Genomic DNA, 13,753 nt, shown 5'->3' with positions numbered 1-13,753 from the left:
AGTGCCTATATTGCCAGGTAACGTTTCGTCAACATATCCGTTAACATCTTCAGACATGCATATAAGGCACAAAAACAGAAAAAAGTACATCTATGGTTCGGATCGTGCGTCGCTAGATAACAGGTTTGCATTTCTTCAGTGACCTAGAACTAAATTAAACAGCAACGAGAGCAAGCAATTGTAGCAGTAGCACCTCCGGTTACACTTACACTTCCACACTGCGGTATCGAGAACAAATTCTACCAGTCCGTGATGTCATTAACGTACATACAATCGTTCATAAATATCTTTAACACAATCGTCCATCAACATCTTTAACACAAATAACCATTCAATCGAGATGACAATCATTCTCATTTGCATTCGTATCTGATCCTAAGCCTTCCTAAAACCTTGGTGCTAGGGGCCGTCCATCATAGAGCGAGAGTGACCCTTTCATATCCATCTGTCTGTTTATGAGAGGGTCTCTATATATATAAAGGGTCACTCTCGCTCTATGATGGACGGCCCCTAGCACCAAGGTTTTAGGAAGGCTTAGGATCAGATACGAATGCAAATGAGAATGATTGTCATCTCGATTGAATGGTTATTTGTGTTAAAGATGTTGATGGACGATTGTGTTAAAGATATTTATGAACGATTGTATGTACGTTAATGACATCACGGACTGGTAGAATTTGTTCTCGATACCGCAGTGTGGAAGTGTAAGTGTAACCGGAGGTGCTACTGCTACAATTGCTTGCTCTCGTTGCTGTTTAATTTAGTTCTAGGTCACTGAAGAAATGCAAACCTGTTATCTAGCGACGCACGATCCGAACCATAGATGTACTTTTTTCTGTTTTTGTGCCTTATATGCATGTCTGAAGATGTTAACGGATATGTTGACGAAACGTTACCTGGCAATATAGGCACTATTTTACATGAATTTTCCTTAGATGATCGAAAAACTGTGAGAAGCCTAGAGAATCTTGGCAAGAAGCAAAACAACGCCCGTTACGCTGTCATTTTCATTGAAACATATATATATATATATATATATATATATATATATATATATATATATATATATATATATATATATATATATATATATATATATATATATATATATATATATTAGGGTGGTCCTTATTTTCGAAAATCGTATTTGGATACCTTGCGCCCCTTCAATCGGTGCCGTTTAACGAAAAAACCTGTCTGTCAAAATTTCAGATCCCTACTTTATTATTTACTGGTAGCTCAACGCTCGTTCGTTCGTCAATGTTCGCTCAATGTCCGTTTCGTTGATCAACGTTCGTTCCCTCTTCCTCAGGTGTAACGGTTGTCTGCGTCGCAAACTTCTGGGTACATGGTGTCCCCCAGTTATGAACTCCTTGGCTCCAAGTTCCCAGTAGCGGCGGAACACCTTCAATTAGGGGGGGGGGGGGCACTGCCGACTTTTGGTCCCATTCTTTCCATGCAACGCCCATAGGGCTATACTAAAATGGCAAAATTAAGGGGGGCACGGTGCTCCGGTGCCCCCTCCCGTTCCACCACCTATGCAAGCTCCCATCCCGCGGCCAATCTCTCGCCTACTTCCTCCACCGCCACCAAATCCTCTAGGAAACGGTCCGGGAAGCGGCCAACCGGACGTTAGAGAAGGTACTAGAGTAGAGGAGTTCTGGGCCAGGGCCAGGAATCCCACCCAGCACAAAGGGAGAGCGGTCAAGAAGGTGGAAACTCTCTTCGACGAGTGGAAACGCCTGAAAAAGAACAAGAACAGGACTTCCGCCACCCAAACAAGCAACGAGGACGTATTCAAGAAACAACTGGAAAATATCTTTGATATCGCCCACGGTGACGCAATGTCCTTGATACCTAACCATCCCGGAAGATCGCGCCTTCCTTCTCGCCCAACGTGAGCCAGGGAGACGGGATAGAATGACAGAGGCAGACATGGCGCTCCATTCCCAAGAAAAGAAGAAGAGGAGGAGGGATGACGCCGAAGAGAGGAGGAGGAGCAAGGCGTCGCGTCGGAGGAGGCGCGGGCGGCAGCCGACCAAGTGGAGCTGGAAAGCATAACCTCGAGTAGCTCCGAATCGTCCCCACTTCGCGGAGCCGTGAGACCTGGCCCCAGCATGGGTACAGCCACTCTGTCATCCCGAAAGCGTGGTCGAACCACGGCCATCACGCCGCAACTTTCCGCTAACGTCTAACGTGTGTGTGTGTGGGGGGGGGGGGTCGGTTGGACCCCTCTGCCTTTTGGCTCCAGATCGCGCTAGAGCTTTGCGAAAAAACGAGCGTGTTGCCCGTGACGAGAGGAAACCGATGATATCCAATTTAAGGTCCTAGGTCATTGGTTGACCTTCCAGGTCAGGTCAATGACCCAGTGGTCAGAAAAATCGGGACCTGCAAGAGCTTCGTACAGTGAAGCTGTATTGTTTTTGGGGGTGCTGATCACGAATTTCATGCTAGTTTTGATCACATATGATGTCCTCGTGCATTTAGACCAGGTCGGGTCAGGTCAGGTCAGGTCAGCCATTAGGCGTCCTGCCGGCTACCCATAGTAGGTCTGAACTACCACTGGTGGCGTCGTAACACATAACAAAGGCACCAAAACTACTTCGTAAATGTTCAAATGGATGCTAAATTCGAAATCAGCCCGAAAAACTGCCCTAGAAACATGTATACCTCGGAAAAGTGACACGAGGTCATCATAGGTCAATGACCTGACCTGACCTGACCTTCAGGTGACCTTGACACCCACCGTAATGCATGGGGCGAACATCATTTCACATGTTTGGACGTTTATAATCGCAAAAATATTAGAAACACGCGGATAATGAGAGCTGACATACGCTGAATCGCGACTCCGGCCAAACATGGTCTCGAGAAATAGGTCACAGGTCAAAGGTCATTTGGGTCAGGGTCATGAAATTTTCATAGTATGTATAAAATTGATCATCTCGAGGATACTGAAAGTCTCGTCGCGATCGGCCGCTTTTTACGTGAGTTATTCGCGAAAACTCATGGGGGTCCATCCCACCCCTACACATACGAGGGTTAATATGCATTGAGCCACCAAAAAGCATCCGCCGATTTCGCTCTTTTTGCTCTTTTTCCACGTTTCTAGACGAATGGCATCATTTGAGGGGGCGCAAGCGCGAAAAAATAAAAATAAAAATTTTGTATGGAAATAAGGACCACCCTAATATATATATATATATTAGGGTGGTCCTTATTTCCATACAAAATTTTAATTTGTATTTTTTCGCGCTTGCGCCCCCTCAAATGATGCCATTCGTCTAGAAACGTGGAAAAAGAGCAAAAAGAGCGAAATCGGCGGATGCTTTTTGGTGGCTCAATGCATATTAGCCCTCGTATGTGTAGGGGGTCGGATGGACCCCCATGGGTTTTCGCAAATAACTCACGTAAAAAGCGGCCGATCGCAACGAAACTTTCAGTACCCTCGAGTTGATCAATTTGATACCTACTCTGAAAATTTCATGACCCTGACCCTAATGACCTTTGACCTGTGACCTATTTCTCGAGACCATGTTTGGCCGGAGTCGCGATTCAGCGTATGTCAGCTCTCATTATCCGCGCGTTTCTAGTCTTTTTTACGATTATAAACGTCCAAACATGTGAAATGATGTTCGCCCCATGCATTACGGTGGGTGTCAAGGTCACCTGAAGGTCAGGTCAGTTCATTGACCTATGATGACCTCGTTTCACTTTTCCGAGTTATACATGTTTCTAGAGCAGTTTTTCGGGCTTATTTCGAATTTGGCATCCATTTGAACATTTAAGAAGTAGTTTTAGTGCCTTTGTAACGTGTTACGACGTCACCAGTGGTAGTTGAGACCTATGGGTAGCCGGCAGGACGCCTAATGGTTGACCTGACCTGACCCGACCTGGTCTAAATGCACGAAGACATCATATGTGATCAAAATTAGCATGAAATTCGTGATCAGCACCCCCAAAAACTTAACAGCTTCACTGTACGAAGCTCTTGCAGGTCCCGATTTTCCTGACCATTGGGTCATTGACCTGACCTGGAAGGTCAACCAATGACCTAGGACCTTAAATTGGATATCATCGGCTTCCTCTCGTTACGGGAAACACGCTCGTTTTTTTCGCAAAGCTCTAGCGCGATCTGGAGCCAAACGGCAGAGGGGTCCAACCGACCCCCCTCACACACACACACACGTTAGACGTTAGACGTTAGCGAAAAGTTGCGGCGTGATGACCGTGGTTCGACCACGCTTTCTGGATGACAGAGTGGCTGTACCCATGCTGGGGCCAGGCCTCACGGCTCCGCGAAGTGGGGACGATTCGGAGCTACTCGAGGTTATGCTTTCCAGCTCCACTTGGTCGGCTGCCGCCCGCGCCTCCTCCGACGCGACGCCTTGCTCCTCCTCCTCTCTTCGGCGTCATCCCTCCTCCTCTTCCTCTTTTCTTGGGAATGGAGCGCCATGCCTGCCTCTGTCATTCTATCCCGTCTCCCTGGCTCACGTTGGGCGAGAAGGAAGGCGCGATCTTCCGGGATGGTTATCAAGGACATTGCGTCACCGTGGGCGATATCAAAGATGTTTTCCAGACGTTTCTTGAATGCGTCCTCGTTGCCTGTTTGGGTGGCGGAAGTCCTGTTCTTGTTCTTTTTTAGGCGTTTCCACTCGTCGAAGAGAGCCACCTTCTTGACCGCTCTCCCTTTGTGCTGGGTGGGATTCCTGGCCCTGGCCCAGAACTCCTCTACCTTCTCTAACGTACGGTTGGCCGCTTCCCGGACCGTTTCCTTGAGGATTTGGTGGCGGTGGAGGATGTAGGCGAGAGATTGGCCGCGGGATGGGAGCTTGCATAGGCGGTGGAACGGGGGGGGGCACCGGAGCACCGTGCCCCCCTTAATTTTGTCATTTTAACATTAGCCCTATGGGCGTTGCATGGAAAGAATAGGACCAAAAGTCGGCAGTGCCCCCTCCCCCCCTAATTGAAGGTATTCCGCCGCTACTGGGAACGCTCCAAAGAGTTAATCACTGGGGGACACCATGTACCCAGAAGTTTGCGACGTAGACAACCGTTACACCTGAGGAAGAGGGAACGAGCATTGATCGACGAAACGGACATAGAGCGAACATTGACGAACGAACGAGCGTTGAGCTACCAGTAAATAATGAAGTAGGGATCTGAAATTTTGACAGACATGTTTTTTCGTTAAACGGCACCGATTGAAGGGGCGCAAGGTATCCAAATACGATTTTCGAAAATAAGGACCACCCTAATATATATATATATATAGGTCAGGCATTCTATAGAAGTCTGACCGACCAGGCGCATATTCTATAGAATCCCTGACTACTTAGGTAGGTATTCTATAGAATGCCTGGCTTAAAGGTAGTGTGCCACCTTTGAAAGATTTCCCATTTTATTTTTCCTAGGATAAGAAGCTTCTGTTTTTACCTAATATCGCAAAAAAAATCAAAAATGGGCCTGGAATAGTGCCTTTTTCGCCTAAAAGTTTATCGGTTTTTAGATATATATAACAACTGTAGTGGGCTCACCTGCAAACAGGCGTCGGCAACAATCGCGAATGCGGCGCACTTGTGACAATAAGCAAAGGTCATTATAGTGTTACGACCATACGACGTACGGGAATGAGTTATCAGCTGTCTAATCGTAGACAACACAATGTCGAGCCTTAAACTGTAAGCCCGTATTGGTATTGTTTCTTTTATTTGGCTGTCGAACATTATTTATGGTTTGAAATATGATTTTATGTAAAATAATTGATATGAAAAAGCCGTCTCATAAGTTATGACCCCATTTCACCACACGCAAGTGGCAGAAATGACAATGATCAGCTGACGCATTTTTTCTTGGCCGAAGTCAGAGCGCGCAGCCCGACGCACCACCACCGCACCACAAAGTATGAGCAGAAGCCGCGCCCAAAGCCAGGGCCCCGGTAACGTGAGGCAGCCGAGTCGGGCCAGCGTGCGCTGACCCAAGCCGGGGCCGCAGCTTTGGGCGCGGTCTACCGCATCCCCGCGGGCAGCCCCGGGCTATCACATGACACCGGGAGGACGCGCGGCTCCGGCTTTGGGTCAGCGCACGCTGCCCAGTGCCCTGACTCGGCTACCTCACGTTACGGGGCCCTGGCTTTGGGCGTGGTCTACCGCACCACCTAACAGGCGTGTTCGAAACCGCAGGAGATGATGATGAACGGGTTTATCGAAACTTGATTGGATGAGCATATCGGTAATAGCGATTTCAGTGTGTGCATTTATTGTTCATAGTGGTGTGAAATGTGGTTGGGGTACGACCGACAACCCGTCGGGGCGAATTTCGCACTGGGGTACTCAAAATTTGAAGAATTTAAGACGTTTCCATGAGTTTTGAAGGTATGGATAAGTTCTAAAAATCCGGTTCCTTATCTGGGCCATTAACTCCATACGGTCCAGGAAAGCTGGCACATACCTTTAAGCCTCGCCCGCACATGGGGGGTGCCACCAGGTAGTTTTCCTGCTCTGCGCTCAACATTTTAGAGCTAGAAGCCTGATTTTTCGTATAGCTGCTCTATCCTTTCTTGATGTCCACTGGAAATTTCAAGTCTCTGTGGTTTTTGGTTTCGGAGATATGACCTTGTTCTTCAGGTCATGTCATGACTTAAATGACAAATATCCAATATCTTGCGTTGGCTATGGGTCTTGTGAGCTTTTAACACCTGGATTTTGGCTTTTTTTGCCAGTCTTACCTCCCACGGCCACCTATCATGGAACATGTTGTTCGACGATGTACAGATGTCAGGTCAGGGTCAAGGTCAACCTAGGTCATCTAAAAACATTACGGTTTAGGCAGCTGAATTTGGTTTTCGTGAGGTTTCTTTGACTGCTTTTTTTATAAAAGCCTCTTATTTCATGATCTCATGTAATTGGACACATAAACAATCGGTGCTCACATCAGTATACTCACAGACACACACACACAGAGACATACAAACACATTGACCTTGACCTAACTTGACCTGAAATGATCTCAGCAGCAAAAACCTGGTCGGATAGTGTGACGAAGAGGTTCTAGCTGGCTTGGCACCACAATTATGCATCGTCATCGGCTTATGAAGAGCAGCGCACTTGATATCCAACGGTGATCCAAAACAGCAACATTTTTAGTTTGACCTGACCTGGTAGGCCAATGACCGGAGAATGTAAAACTGGGTATCATTAGATTCATCTCTTCCCAAATAATCTTTTTGGTCCTAACCGCGAAGCTCTATCTCCAACAGGAACGAAATGGCGGGGGGATGGCAACCCCCCCCCCCCCTTTGTGCGTTTATAAATACTGGTAAATAGGGTAACATTTTTCTTATAACTAAAATAAAGGATGAAGTACCTAAATAAATTGCAATGCCATATATAATTTGCACATTGCACACAAATAAATTATCAACTTTACTCACAAATTAGCTAAAGGCCTCGCTACACTATGCGTTTTCTGCGTGCGGTTTTTGTGGGGTTTGCGTTTTTTGCGTAATATCGTTCTAGAAAAAGTTATAAATAATATCACTTTTACATTATTTATATACAAAATTGAAAATAACTACTATATTAACATAAAAGGAAAAAACATCACAAAAACGTACCTAGGCCCAATCTTACCAAATGCCTGAATGCGCATTCACGGCATTTGGTAACATTCAGAGCTATTCCACATTCACTTATTCATTCGTTCAGGCAACATTCATAATCATCCACCCTATCAAAATTATTGGACAAGATTAGCGGGATGTAAATAAAAAGGATATCATTTATATCAGTGCCGTTAACGCCGGTCAGTGCTGCCAAATCCTATTCACGGCATTGGTAAGATTGGGCCCTAGTATCGTTGTTTTTTCTAGAACGATATTACGCAAAACACGCAAACCCACAAAAAAGCACGCAGAAAACGCATAGTGTAGCCAGGCCTTAACGAATATAGTCATGAATTTGTGGAGTGTCTGCCTATGTAATAAGTAGTCTCTGTCAAGGGATAATGTGAATGAAGGCTCTAGTTTGTGTAGTCTACGTTTGTGCGACTGCAGTCTGTGACTCGTCCGAAGTCTAGTTCTTTGCCGAGTTTGTGTAGTGGATAATCTGTATCTGTGTGTAGTTTGTGCATGTGTAACTGCAGTCTGTGATTCTTCTAGTCTCTTTCTTTGCCGAGTTTGTGTAGTCTCAGTGTCTTTGTAACTGCAGTCTGAGATTCGTCTCAAGTTTACTTCTTTGCCGTGTTTGTGTATGTACGGCCCTCCAGCAAAAGAGTGGTTGGCTAGCCGATGTGTTTTTGGTAGGGGAAGTTGGGGCAATGCCGGAGTTGGGGCAAAGCCGAAATTCGAGATATTTCTAAAACCGTACGACATGGATGCCACGTCTCAGTGATGCTCTGAAGCTTAAGTGACTCAGCAATTATCGCATGTTTGTTACGAGTCGTCATTTGGAATACTTCGGCTGTGAGGGCGCCAAAAGCGTTTTCAAGGTACGTTTCCCTTGTACTACATGCGCCTTTGAAGCTGCATTTCTTACTCATTATGCTACCGTTTGTCTGGCCAATTCGGTCAAGTAATCCTCAGCATGTCTTTGCATAAGTGTGCTGCCTATTTGAAATTTATACAGCACGTTTAAAAGTTATGGGCCTGCAAATGAAAGTATGGCTGGCTGGGGTAATGCCGAAAACGTGCAATTACGCACGTTAAAGCACGCTACGTGGACTTTACTGCTGTAGAATAGCAACGCGTATTTTTAGTCAAACAAATTACACTTTCAGCCGGCACAACGGCCTGTTACCTATAAGGAATGATTTACCTGGCATTTTCTTATTATATCACACAATTATAACTTCCAGTGTGCACCAAGCGTCCTCAAGCTCTTAAAACGCGTGTCAGCTTTGATGAATTTTGGATAAAGTTTGAGATAAATTGGCAAAACATCAATGTCGGCATTCCTCGTAGATCATTTATCCCATTTTCGGCTTTCCCCGCAGTCCGGGGCAACGCCGAAAAAGTCAGTTCTTTGATATGTTTAGTTTTTGCGCTTAACGGTATGCGAATTCATCAAATGCGCCTGGTATGTTTGAAAGACAAAAGACTGGCCTCTCGAATGACGCCAACAAGAATAGCTTATGTTGTCTACCTAGCGTGCTACGGGCGTCAGAAAAAAGTATTCGGCGTTCCCCCAACTTCCCCTACAATAATTTTGAATGACAGAGCCAGTCCAGTAAAATGACTCGATAGAAATGAGAAGGTGGCTCATACCAACACTTCGGCAATGGTTTTCAACAGCCATTAGATGAATTCATCAATACAGATTTATTATTGTGATGTTAGCAACCAACCATACCTGGAGGGCCGTACTTCTCCGCGTCTGTCACTCACCACTAGTGTGCGACTGAGGTTGGCCGGAATCGTGTCGAACTTGACGATTCGTTCCACATCCACTAGCATGTTTGTAGTCCTGACGCTGACACTGCGCTCTTCCTTGATCAGTGACGTCGAGTCGGTGACGTTAATCAGAATGTTTATGAACATCGGCCTGATGTCCCTCTGTGGATGAAGGAAGGTACACCGAACAACCGGGTGTCAGTGCAGGGGGACTGTGACGACGGGATTTCACCCGCCATTATCGGAGCAAGAGGGGCTGCGAGAAGTGAAGCGTTTGAAACTTGGAGGCATTGATATTTCACACGACACTCTGACGGAAGGTGAAGAATGGGATGGGTCCCCCATCCATTAAATAATGGGAGAGAGCGGGGCAAAGACCATTTAAGGAATTCGACATACTGCTGTCCACAGCCTTAAACGGGACAACAAAGGCATTGACAAGTTGGACATACCGAGGCAGTGAAGATATTTAGACATTGAACACGCCTGGGCTTAGAACACATTTAGGAATTGGACATGTTTCCGTTGTGAAGACAAGACCTGGCGGTATTTCAATACAAATATTTAGGAAAATCCTTTTTCGCAGGGCAACGTACGTACCAATGTGGCAAACAAAGCTTTAGTTTTAGGGAACTGTTCGGAATGAATGGCACATATCTGAAGTAGAAGATGAATGAATGAATAAATGAATGAATCGATATTCTTCAAAGTTTAAGCTCTAAAGCGAGCAGGTTTATAGCAATAATTACGGAGCGAGCGAAGCGAGCGGAGTCTTACGTCTAGGGTTGACTATTAAGTAATGGAAGTGCCTTTAGCAATTAAAAGTTTTTGCACGTGCACACATTATTTTGATGCCATCACGTGCGCCGATGTTTTTTCTATCCAATGGTGAGGACCAGGTGTCTTTAGCTACATTTTGCTCTGAGCTATCGACGTTTTCCCAAGAGACCACCCAAACCTGCGGCGCACGACAAAAAAAGAGCCTGGCAATGGCCAAAATCGCGCGCCAGCGCGAGCTCATTAAATCTCAGTTTGTGGTAGGGAAAATGCCTGCTGAGATCAGGAAATTTCTTTTAAAAGTGTATGGAGCGACGGCATCAGGTGCGCCGGGCAACAGGTGCGACGGGCGGTGTGCCGCGTGCATGCGCAGATCAGCGAAGATGGCCTCCTGGCGGCGTTCCAGGACTGGGTCAAGAGGCTGGACCGGTGTGTGATGCTAGGAGGCGATTATGTGGAGTAGTGGTGCTGTTATTTATTGTGTTATATGTATTGTTTTTATGAAAATATAGCAACTTACATTATTTTATTCGTGTAGCCATAACACTTGGCCACTGAGCCCTGGTGATCTCGCCCTGGCGCACGATTTTGGCCATTGCCAGGTTCCTTTTTTGTCGTGCGCCGCAGGTTTGGGTGGTCTCTTGGAAAAACGTCGATAGCTCAGAGTAAAATGTAGCTAAAGACATCTGGTCTTCACTATTGGATAGAAAAAAGATCGGCGCACGTGATGACACCAAAAAAATGTGTGCACGTGCAAAAGCTTTTAATTGCTAGAGGCACTTCCATTACTTAATAGTCAACCCTAGTAGAATAACGGAAATTTCTGAGTATGAGCGGCCGGCCGGCCGTGGTCACGCTTTTGCGAAGCTTATATCTCAGCAACCACTTGACCGATTTACATGCGGTAATTTTTGTGGGTTAGCTTCATTCCTTCTACCAAGTATTGGACTATTCCCGATGCATGTGGGTGACCCCTTATGCACGTGCCACGTGCAAAACGAAGAGGTGTCACTTTTGTAATTGTTGCAATATCTCGGTAACTACTTGGCCGATTGCGCTGAAAGTTGGCATGTAGTTAGGCACCCACTAGGCACTGCATATCCATGTGCCAGAGTTGGGGTGCTGCTGCACGTGCGCACGTGCAGGGGTCGTTTCCAGATCTCGAGAACGGCTGGACCGATGGCGCTCAAATTTGGTACATGGTTAGGGACCGGTTAGTAGGGTGCCGTGCAAAAGTCAGTTGGGACCCATCTTGCACGTGCGCACGTGCAGGGTGCCGCTTCCAGATCTCGAGAACGGCTGGGCCGATTGTGCTCAAACTTGGCACATCGCTACAGACCGGTTAGTAGGGTGCCGTGCACAAGTCAGCTGGAGGTACCCCCTCGAAATTTCGCACGTGCAAGGCTCACCCTCTCGCTCACTCCGTTAGTCGCCCCAAAAGGCGTTATACTGGTATTTATGCCATTTTATACCTGGCGAAAAAAGAAAATCTCCCCTATTCATGGCAGTTTTTTCCAAATTATCGGACAGTTCACACCTATCGGTTAAATGTTCTATAAACGCTCAGTTGGCTAACCTGCAAGTAAAAATCACCAATAAGAAAAACAGGGTATAAATACCTCCAATCGGATGATCATGTCCAGAACTGCACACCCCCTCGAATCAGTCTGAAAATGATACGGAGATGGTGAAATGAATGTGGAGGTCGATTTTATACAAAAAGCTATCTTGAAACAATATTGCTGATTCTAACTATTTATGACCGAACCTTAAGCATTCAATGACAGAACACGACTAAAACAAAAGTCAGCCAGGGTAGGTGAAAGTCATCATAAAGAATAAACCACTGTGAATCTGCAGCTGTAGGGGAAGTCGGGGCAATGCCGGAGCTGGGGCAAAGCCGAAATTCGAGATATTTCGAAAACCGTACGACATGGATGCCACCTGTCAGTGATGCTCTGAAGCTTAAGTGACTACCAATTATCGCATGTTTGTTACCAGTCGTCATTCGGAATACTTCGGCTGTGAGGGCGCCAAGAGCGTTTTCAAGGTACGTTTCCTTTGCACTACATGCGTCTTCGAAGCTGCATTTCCTACTCATTATGCTACCGTTTGTCTGGCCAATTCGGTCAAGTAATCTTCAGCACGTCTTTGCATAAGTGTGCTGCCTATTTGAAATTTATACAGCACGTTGAAAAGTTATGGGCCTGCAAATGAAAGTATGGCTGGCTGGGGTAATGCCGAAAACGTGCAATTACGCGCGTTAAAGTACGCTACGTGAACTTTACCGCTGTAGAATAGCAACGCGTATTTTTAGTCACACAAATTACACTTTTAACCGACACAACGGCCTGTTACCATAAGGAATGATTTACCTGGCCTTTTCTTATTATATCACACAATTATAACTTCCAGTGTGCACCAAGCGTCCTCAAGCTCTTAAAACGCGTGTCAGCTTTGACGAATTCTGGATAAAATTTGAGATAAAATAGCAAAACCTCAATTTCGGCATTCCCATAGATCATTTCTCCCATTTTCGGCTTTCCCCGCAGTCCGGGGCAACGCCGAAAAAGTCACTTCTTTGATATTTTTAGTTTGTGCGCTTAACGGTATGCGAATTCATCAAATGCGCCTGGTATGTTTGAAAGGCAAAAGACTGGCCTCTCGAATGACGCCAACAAGAATAGCTTATGTTGTCTACCTTGCGTGCTACGGGCGTCAGAAAAAAGTATTCGGCGTTCCCCCAACTTCCCCTACATCACTAGTTAAGGCCTTTTGGGGAAACTTACAAGTGCATGAGCCATGCGGGAAGAGTTTTCGTCTATTCCCATTGCTGCCTTAAGACCAGCATCCACCGAGGCTTCCACTAAGGGCGTGCCAGATTTATAACTGAAAAAGGTGAAAACGTCGTAACAAAAAGACGTATATTGAGGACCAGAGCAGCATATTTTAATAAATCTAACCGGTTTCAAACGTCGTGAAAGCCTGATGAAAACGTCGTGTTCATGACATAGCCGATTAGTAGGCGCAATACAGAAATGCACTGAGCAATGATCGTAAGCTGCGCTCTCGATCCAGAAGAGGCTGAGGCATATCCTACCGATTTCTTTAGTTTTTGCGCAAAGTGTATTAGAAAAAAGCTCTAATAGGTCTTGCAATGCCTTCGAATCCTTTCGTGGACCCTTGGGTAAATCCTGTTTTCCTTTCCATTCAACTCAGGTCACTGGCCTGGACTCTCATGCGTGTACTTAAAACCTTGCACTGGTGAAACGTCGAATTTTTTTTCAACGCTTTTAGCGCTAGTTTTTTTAACCCTCGCCGGCCGAGGGGGGGCGGGTGCCGCCCCTCCCCCCAAAGGGTCTTTTCAAGATAGCTCCGAACACGCTGGCGATAGAGAGCTGAAACTTGGCATACCTGACCTTTGATTCAAGTCGGATCTTTTGAAACCAACCGCATTTTCGGGTCAGGTCAGTTCACTGACCTATGACGTCCTAAGTGAACCTCTGCACGGTCTTCTGATGTCGCAACTTCGCAACGCCCTCACTGCCAGAGAAGCTGTCACAGGGAAATGAAACTTGCAGTATCTAG

At 46.1% G+C, this 13,753-nt stretch overlaps 1 protein-coding gene across 1 annotated transcript in view; it reads right to left on the bottom strand.

The window, feature by feature from the left end:
* LOC122376221 (murinoglobulin-1-like) overlaps positions 1-13,753 on the bottom strand; it is a 53,003-nt gene that overhangs the window by 24,656 nt on the left and 14,594 nt on the right. The window contains exons 8-10 of the mRNA XM_043356006.1: positions 12,955-13,054; positions 11,785-11,832; positions 9,383-9,550 (exon numbers count right to left, since the gene is read on the bottom strand). Coding sequence (XP_043211941.1) covers positions 9,383-9,550; positions 11,785-11,832; positions 12,955-13,054 — 316 coding nt within the window. The remainder of the gene's footprint in view (positions 1-9,382; positions 9,551-11,784; positions 11,833-12,954; positions 13,055-13,753) is intronic.

Source organism: Amphibalanus amphitrite, unplaced genomic scaffold (genome assembly GCF_019059575.1).
Source record: "Amphibalanus amphitrite isolate SeventyFive unplaced genomic scaffold, NRLGWU_Aamphi_draft 002057F_arrow, whole genome shotgun sequence".
Lineage (NCBI taxonomy): Eukaryota > Metazoa > Arthropoda > Thecostraca > Balanomorpha > Balanidae > Amphibalanus > Amphibalanus amphitrite.
Note: the sequence above shows the minus strand (reverse complement) of the source record. Positions and strands in the feature narration are given on the sequence as shown.